The sequence below is a fragment of the Marmota monax genome, unplaced genomic scaffold (genome assembly GCF_021218885.2).
Source record: "Marmota monax isolate L192 unplaced genomic scaffold, Marmota_monax_Labrador192_F-V1.1 WCK01_AAM20220418_F8-fsc00145, whole genome shotgun sequence".
NCBI classification, from domain to species: Eukaryota; Metazoa; Chordata; class Mammalia; order Rodentia; family Sciuridae; genus Marmota; species Marmota monax.
In genome coordinates, this window is record NW_026695201.1 from 2,282,098 (window position 1) to 2,291,273 (window position 9,176).

A 9,176-nucleotide genomic window follows, 5' to 3' on the forward strand; every position below is an offset into this window, starting at 1 on the left:
GCTCACTTTTGTTACTTCTCAAACCACTCCCTCTGGCATTTTGCCAGGCACCATCCAGACTTGTTTACAAACTCTAACATTCCCCTGGCACAATGCCAGGTGTTATTTTGACTTGTTTACAGACTCTAACAAATGGCTGTAGTCAACATAGCTTCTCCTATTGGTACTCATTTAAAGGGTTTTGTTATGGTCATTGTACTTGCTCTTTTTGTTTTGATACCAAACACAAGACCAATTTCTGCCTCTATTAGAATTCGTCTTGTGGAATTTGGTGTATTTTCCCAGTGCTTGAAGTTATTAGATTTTGATTCTCCTGGTGCCCTTTTTGTGCCTTCTATTCACTTTAAGTTAACTACAATTTGACAAGTGTGCTATTTAGCTTCTTGTCTGCTATTAGTTATCACTGTTGATTCAGCAGAGCTCACTGTGGCAGACCTGTGGGTCCTTCTCTTTGAAGTCATGAAATTAACATGCATTAGGGCAAGTTATTCATCCAGCTGGTAAACTCTCATAACCATACTCTCATCCAACCAACATTTTCCTTCTCCCCCTCCAGCATATCCACAACGTGTCCACAGGACTGGGATCATGAAGGCAGAAAGAGAGGAAAGGTAAGGAGCGCTGGTATTAATTAAGCAGAGCTAAGAAAGGCATGATGTAAAATATCTAAGGAAGCCATCTCAGAATTCAGAATCAGCAGTGCAGAGATGTCAAATCGGAAATCAACATGTCGTTGGTATGTGACCACTTATTAATTTATCCTGAGACTATCATTTGTTCTAAGATTTAAAAATCTCTAAGGCTGGAAAGCAAACTTTAAAGTAAAAACAGGTTGTCTTAGTACAATTAGATTAAAAGTATACATGGCTAAGATAAAAATTCAATCAATGTAAAGTTTACCAGCCTATATTTACAGAATGTCAGGTACGTACTTTAGAGCAATTTTGGGCAAATGTTTCCTTAAAGCGGTAGAAAATCAATATTTTAGATCTTGCAAGTCCTACAGTCTCTGTCACTATTTAACTCTGCTGTTGTAGCACACACGTAGTCACCGACAATATGTAAAGGAATGGATGTCACTGTCCTCTCATAGAACTTTATTTACAAAAACAGACAGCAGATTTTATTCAATCCACAGGCCAGAGTTAGATCCAGGGTCATAATATGGTAACCCATTACATGCATACACACCCCCCACACAAAAAAAACCCACATTTTATTTTGAATAACATTTCTCTAATTTTAGAATTTTGAAAATGCTCCCATTTGATACAATCCCTGAAAATATATCTCACCCTCCTCCAGAAAGTATTCATCAAAAAGTTCCAAATGCATAAAGAGAAAATGCACATTCTCATGCAAGTTTTCTCTTTGGGCTTCAGTGTGTTTTTACAATGTACACATTTGCAGCTCGATATCTATTCATCCCGGCGCTTAGAACACATAGGCAGTGTCCTTTAGGTGAGTGGGCTATGGTAGAATTAACTCCAGCAAACCTGGAGATGCACTGATAACAGAAGAGATGACCTTTGAAGAAGGAAAATCAAAAATAAGAATATCCATCTATGAGGAAGCAAATAAGCTACAAATGAAAGAAAATCTTTTAAAAAGCACATTATTTGAATATCAGTTTATTCATAAACTTTCATAAATCTCTTGATCATTGTTGATAGGAGAGGCATAAAATAAAATTATATAAAATTCTGTAAACTAGACAATTGTGTACACTAACCAAATTGAAGTAAAGTTATTAAATGAGATTGGCATTACCTCCCTCAGCTTGCTAATTTGTCCTAACCACAAAACTCATGTTTTGTTTCTCTGCATTCTAGAAAGAAGTAAAGAATATCACCGTTAAATTTTTTATGCATATAAAATATAAACCGTCACGTTTGTCGTGAGCTGTAAAACACTATTTAGTAGATTCTAAGATGTCATAAAGCATTCCAGTATGAAGGATTTAGAGTGGTTCATAACATATTTATGATTAATCATTTCATATGTATCTGAATTTGATGCTTCCCCATCAGAGAAAAACAATTTAGCTTTTGCTTTACAAGAGAAAAGTCATAAACATTCAGAAGAGATTTTAATTTTGAAAGCCATGGTTACATTTTATTGTCTTACTTCAACTCGACTTTATAGCAACCTTGAAAAAAATTTAAAACGCTCTGACAATTTTTAAGCTGAACCCAATGTGGAGCTTTTTATTAACTGTAAGAGGCACCTTATGATCTTCTGCTGAAATATTCAAATTCTGAATACTTTTAAGCTTCTTGTTTAGATTCAATACCCTTCCACATGGCCCATTTTAGTTCTCTTTCTGAAAAGCTATTAGAGGAAAACTTCAGATTCAAGATAGCATTGTACCATGTAAACCAAAGCTTAATTTATAATGTCTTCTTATATTATCACCCTCGTATGCCACTGAGACTAACATAATCTTATAAGTCTCAATCACTTGAGGGTTGGTGGAAATACCTATCACTACCATATACCACCTTTTCTCCTTTTCTATCTTCTTAAATGTCATGAAGAGGCTTGACTTTGGAAAAAGTTTATCAAATTTCCACAAATACATTTTCAGGATTTCATATCAGATTTTATTTCATCAATAGGTTAGAGAAAATAACTTTTTTCTGATATAAATTTCCCCATCCATGAATGTGCTCTATCACACTATTTATGAAAGTGGAAATAACTTTAAATATAAATGTATTATTTTCCAAAAAAAGTCTTGAACTTCTCTTAGGATACACACACACACACACACATATGTGGTCTCTATTAAAAATTCTGTCTCTTTATTTGCATTTTCTGATTGTTACTGTTTTTCAATAATACGATTAGCTTCATTTTTTACTATTGCATTGTATCACTGTTGCCCACCATTCTGAATTCTAGTTTATTTGTGATTATGTATGTTTCAATAAAAATAAGAACAACATCCATAATTAATTTTTTCTTTCTTTTTCTTTTTTATTTGCTACACTAGTTAGTATATCCTGCACAATATTAAATAGAAGTTATATTAGCCATTAATCTTGTTCTGTTTTTGATCTTCAAGGAAAATTTTTTCACACTTTTCTCTTAGGTCTGTTACATGATTTAAAAGATGCTCTTTATCAGAATAAAGAAGTTTCTATTTGTAGTTTTGTGGGAAGCTATCGGTGAAACGCGTGAGGACATTTTTCAGCATCATAGCCAGTGAGAGGGTAGATCTGGCACTAGGAACTTCTCATGTCACTCCCACTGAGATAGATGGCCCAGTGCAAGTGGACTGCCCCTCCACTCTGCCAGAACTGGAGATGGGCGTAACTGAGCAGCCTACCTGCCCCCATCTCTATCCTGATTTGGTGAAGAACTTTCTATCAAAAGCCTTTGATGTTTTCCGATATTTAAAAAAAGCCATCGGACTCCTTTCCTTGTTAGAAGCTGGACCTGTTGGTCAGCTTTGCTGGTCTCTGCCCCCTCTTTGAAACTACCTCTCTGTGTTCTGTGATCATTTCAATTCTACTTTTCTTAGTTTTAATTTCTTAGCCAGCCCCTCCTGCTGAAGGAAACCCATTCCCTTGCCCACACTGGACATGGACGATAAGTTTTGTTGTGGTTTCTTATGTTTCAATTATGAATGAATATTGAATATTTTCTTGTTCCTGCATCAAATGAGATAACTTTTTCCCTATTGTTAGTGTGATAAATTATTGAGTTTTATATTGAGTCAACCTTATATTCCTGAGATAAATCAAACTCAATCATAATCATTTAATTCAAATTATTTTAATTGATTAGGAGTATAATACTTGCAGCAAGAAATTTTTGTATTTGTTAGTGAATTAATTCTTTTTTGATATTAGTGGTTTTGTTCACTTTGAAATTAGTGGTAGGCAAGATTTCTAAAAAACACATATTGAGTTGTGTTTCTGCTCCCTGAAGAATTTGTGTAAAACTACAGATTGTCTTTCTTTAATATTTGTAGCACTCATTTGTTACATGATCTGGATTTGATTCTTTCTAGTTATATTTTTAACTTCCAATTCAGTATTATAAGATTTTTGTATTTCTCCTGAAGTTAATATTGCTAGTGTTCAATTTTTCTTGAAGTTAATTTAGCCAATTAAAATATTTAATTAATTTTCATACATTGTTAATAATTTCAAATTTTGCTGCAGCTTTAACCAATTTTAATTCTTAATCTGTTTAATTTTTTTTTACTCATCTCTCCCTTTTATTTTTATTAGTATTGTCAGGACTTTCTTATTTCCAGGAACAGAGAAGATTTTTTTTTAAATATCAAGAGAATAGACATGTTAAGTTTATTATTTAGTTTTTAGTCTCAATTTAATTATGCCATTATTTGAAGCAAGGATCTACATAAAATTAATATTATTAATTCGCTTGACTGGGTTGAGACTCGTTTTATGGCCTACCATTTAATTTCACTTGTGCTTGATGTAGATCTGTATTCTGTATACTTCTGTTAGGTGGGTCTGGTTAATTATTGCCCTCAAATATTTTATCTTTTTACTTATGATTTATCTGCCTGATATTTTAACTACTCAGTGGAGGTATTTCAAACATTACTATGAGAATAGGCATATTATTTTTCCTTTTGTTTCTTCCACCCAATTACTATGCAGTACTGAAAACCAAAGACGTTCTGTTCTTGCTGTGGCAAGATGGAGTAATGCACGCAGCCAGGGTTGGATGGCTCCTAGGCAGAGCAAAACCAATAACTGGGCTTTGCATGTGCAATTTCTTCTTCCAGTCTCACCAGTCTGATTAGGCACATCCCCAGCCGGTTCATGACTACATCTAAATCGTCTCGGAGCATATCAAAGCACAGATTGCTAGCTGAGCTTGGTGGCACACACCTGTAATCCCAGCTACTTGGAAGGTTGAGGAAGAAGGATCACAAGATTGAAGCCAGACTCAACAATTTAGTGAGACCCTTTCACAAAACAAAAAAATAAAATGGACTGGAGATGTAACTCAGTGGTAAAGCACCCCAGCGTTCATCCCCCTAATAATAATAATAATAATAGTAAATATATCAGCCACTTGAAAGTTTCTAATTTAGCAAATCTGAATTGCACAGTCTCCTTAAAATAAAAATTTTTGTTCATAGTTAAGTTTTACCTGAGACGATTTCAGGTGATTTGTTGGGCCTTATTTATTCCACAACTAATCAATATCCTTGTATTTGAAGAAAGTTTTGCAACTTGTTTAATAAGTGAGTTAAAGAACTAAATCCGTGATCTATAATACATTGGCATTAATTTTAGACTTTCATGACTGTAGACAGCAAAATACCTTTTCAATAATTACTCCACAGGATCAAACAAATTATGTTCAGAAGAAATTTTCTTTAATAGCCTACATTTAAGTAAAAGATTAAGTGAAAGATAGATGTATTCTGATTCTGGATTCATATAGGTTCTGTAAAACCCACATTAACAAAACAATTGTCTGGGGGGTGGTAGGGAGAGTCAAGCCTTGGTCAGCATGGTTCGATCCTCTGGTTTTAAAAAATGTTCTCCTTCTTTCCTCTTTCTCAGTAGACTGAAATGTTTTGGATGAGTTCAGTATTTACCTACTAACTGATTTTGCAAAGGCATTTGTCCATTTTCCTGCTGTGGGAGATTTAATGAGAAACCGAACGTGTAATCTTCAATTATAAGTGTATGCCTGTGTAGTCAGGGATCCCCATGTCAGCAGGCATCATGAAATCAGGCAAAAGCAGGGGATGATAGACCCCCCAGGGAAGTCTCTGACTCCTGGAATTCACTCCTCCCACTGCTGCTCTGTGGTGCTCAGTGTCACAAGCTTTCTGCCTCTGGAGGAAGAAAGAAGAAAACACAATTGAGACCACATATTATAATGATATGTGTGTGTTTCTTTGTTTCGTCTTGTTAATGTGACTAGAAGAACAACTTAGAGGAGGAACCGCTTCTTTGGGGCTCACCATTTCAGAGCTTTGGTTCATGGCCCTCTGGTTCCATTGCTCTGGGCCTGAGGAGAAACAGCCCATCATGGTGGAGGAGTCTAGTAAAAAAAAACTGCTCACCTCTGGGCAGTCAAGAAGCGGAGATAGGGGTGGGGTTGTGGCTCAGTGGTGAAGTGCTTGCCTAGCATGTGTAAGGCACTGGTTCAATTCTCAGTGCTACATATAAATAAATAAAGGAAAGGTCCATTAACAACTCAAAGATATAATCTCCCTCCTCCCCCCAGAAAAAGAAAAAATACAAAATAAAATCCCCTAGGGCTTGCCCCCCGTGGCCTACTTCCTCCAGCTGGGCCTGACCTGCCTACAGTTACCACCCAGTAATCTGTTCGCATCATTAGTCCATCAAGTGGGATGGGATTGCAGCTCTCATAACCTAACCCTTTTGCCTCTGAACACTGCCACATTGCCTAAAGTGAACTTTTTGAGGCTCACGTGATATCCAAACCATAACAAAAGAAAGCGGGTAGAAAACCTGGTTGCTACTCCATTCCCAGTCTGTTTTGAAATTGCTGAGGAACTGTTGTTACTTCCTACCTCTTACCTTAGTTTTCTATTATGCAGTTATGGAGCCGTTTGAGTCAGATGGTTAAATGAGTCAACATCTTAAATGCTGTCCAAATAAAAAATTTAATGATTCAGTGACTTCCTGGTGGCATTCAGTAACTATGGAGTTTGCTCAAAGGGAAACTTCAAAAGTAATGTGTTGGTTTAACCTGAGACTTGAACGGAGCCTCTTCTCACCACAAAAGAAAAAACTGCTTTCATGTGGGAAAGGAAAGAATCCCAGTTAGTTTTCCCATCTACTATTACTGTTTATCTCTCCACAAGATTGCTTTTTATTATTTTATAATATTGAAATTTGTTTCACATTATATAGGACCCACGTAGTCCATAGTTGGGCTAGATGACAGAAAAAAACTCAAATTGAGAACTTTTTCAAAAATAGGAAACACAGACCTACTCACCATCACTAAAAAAGGTGGCAAAGAAGAAAAAGTACTGTATAGTTTTTACCTGAAATGAGGGTTTTATTTGTTTGTTTGGTTTTTTTCGTGTTGTATTTTCAGTAGGGTTATAGTCATGTTATCCCGGGACAATCTTAGGAAGATCTTTCAAAGCTACCTCTGGTCTGAAGAGACCCTTCAGACAAGTATCACCTGGATGCTCAGGGTTTGAGGATTCCAAAATTTGAGGAAAATGTCTGAGTAAAACTGTGAGACTCACTTTTCTCCCCCTCATTCCCTTCCAGCCAATACCTGTTATTGCAGATAAGCATAGAGTAAAATTTAAGTTTATTTCCTGGTGTTAGGCAACGTGTTGCGACTGTTGCTTACTGGGGTGTGTGTGTGTCTGTGTGTGTGTGTGTAGGGAAGAAAGTGGGAGATTGGAGAGAGAAAGAGTGAGACAATTGCTTCCTTAAAACACAGTGATGATCAGCTCCTTGAAAACAGAAAGTGTTCCTGTTTTTTTGTTTTTTTTTAACATATTCTCTTGGTTCCTCGAGCAATTTTTGCACACAGGGGACTCCATTGATGATATTTCCTGGTTGACGTACTTATTTCAAATTCAAAGTACAAGATGGATATCTATAGCTCAGTTCAGACCACCAATATACTGAGCATCTTTGTCTTCAGTGTCCTGTTAGACAAATTCTCTTCTCCACCTGAAAACGTCTTTTCCTATGAGATCACCAGAGAACACTCGACTTCATATTCTTGTGGGCACTCTTTTCATGTTCAGTCCATTTCTGAACATTTATCCCAGGTGTCCTTATATGTTTCTTTTAGTTAATCTCACTTACAACCTTCTTGATCCTAAGTATCCAGTCTTAATTACAACCACAGAGTCAATGTCGGTTCTTCAAATTTTCTCAGCACAAACCCAAACTCTGTCTACCTAGAAATTTGTGTTTCTTTCTAATTATTGGTTTTGCTATTTCTTCACTTATGTGGTCTTTCTCCCCTATTAGTAGATCCAGGGACTATGTTTCTCCTCCCTCTATATTTCTCAATTTGCCCTAATCCAAGAATCAGTCCATTTTAATTGTACATTTCACAGAGTATTTGAATAATAAATTGGTTTCCTTGGCTAATCAATTAAATCCTACAATTACCAAATGGATGAACCATAACCTTAAAGGACCTCAGGGTGTCTTCAATACAGTCCTCATCCTCTGGATGACCCTCCTAACAGCCTCTTTCACCTCCTTGTTACGAAGAGCATAAATGATAGGGTTAAGAAAAGGGGTAAGAAAAGTGTACACCAAGGCAATGAGTTTATCTCTGCCCTCAGCTCGGATCTCAGGTGGCCCAACATACACAAAGAAGGCAGATCCAAAGAAGAGCATTACCACAATAATATGGGAGGAGCAGGTGGAGAAGGCCTTGGCACGACTGGCAGCAGAGGGCAGCTTCAGCACAGCCCTCAGGATGCCCCCATAGAGTCCTAAAATGATAACAAGATCACATGTGTTGATCATGCCAATCACTGTAATATAGACCCGAGTGTGCCAGCTGGTGTCCACACACGCCAACCGCATTAGTGGAGCCAGGTCACAAAAGTAATGGGCTACCTCCTTCAGGCAGTAGGGCAGAGTGCCAGTGAGGCTGGCTGGCACAAGCGCAGCTGAGAAGCCAGCCACCCAGGTGGCCCCTGCTAGCCACAGCTGTACCTGTCTGCTCATGAGTGCCTGGTAGTGCAGTGGGCGGCAGATGGCTAAGTAGCGGTCCAGCGCCATGACTCCCAACAGGTAACACTCAGTCATGCCCAAGGAATGGAAGACATACAGCTGGAGGAAGCAGGCGACCAACGGGATGGGTGAGCGCCCGTGGAGCCAGGTGTGCAGCAGTGTGGGCACCGTGGTGCTGACATACCAGAGTTCCAGGAAAGAGAGGACACTGATGAAGAAGTACATGGGTGTGGACAGTCCAGAATCAGTGAGAACCAGGACAATGATGAACAAGTTCCCTGCAAGGGTGAGGAGGTAAATGCATAGGGTCCCCAAGAAAGCAAGAGGTCGTAGTGTCGCAGTGGTAGTAAAACCGTCAAGGATGAAAGTCTGGGTCCAAGTCAGGTTGAGATGATCCATGATTCTCGGAATGAGGGGTAAAGGGTAGAAGATGTAGGACTTTAGGATTCTTCCTTTTGAGAAATTTCTTCAGAACCTCAA

General features: G+C 37.7%; 1 protein-coding gene across 1 annotated transcript; it reads right to left on the reverse strand.

The window, feature by feature from the left end:
* Positions 1 to 7,011: 7,011 nt before the first annotated feature.
* LOC124082608 (olfactory receptor 10C1-like) lies at positions 7,012 to 9,176 on the reverse strand. Its single transcript, XM_046429074.2, has one exon. It carries the CDS (start codon positions 9,093 to 9,095, stop codon positions 8,151 to 8,153), a length of 945 nt encoding a protein of 314 aa, XP_046285030.1. The 5' UTR covers positions 9,096 to 9,176; the 3' UTR covers positions 7,012 to 8,150.

Bases quoted from the DNA above. Each gene is read 5' to 3' on its own strand.
- LOC124082608 (XM_046429074.2), bottom strand. From the start codon at position 9,095: ATGGATCATCTCAACCTGACTTGGACCCAGACTTTCATCCTTGACGGT.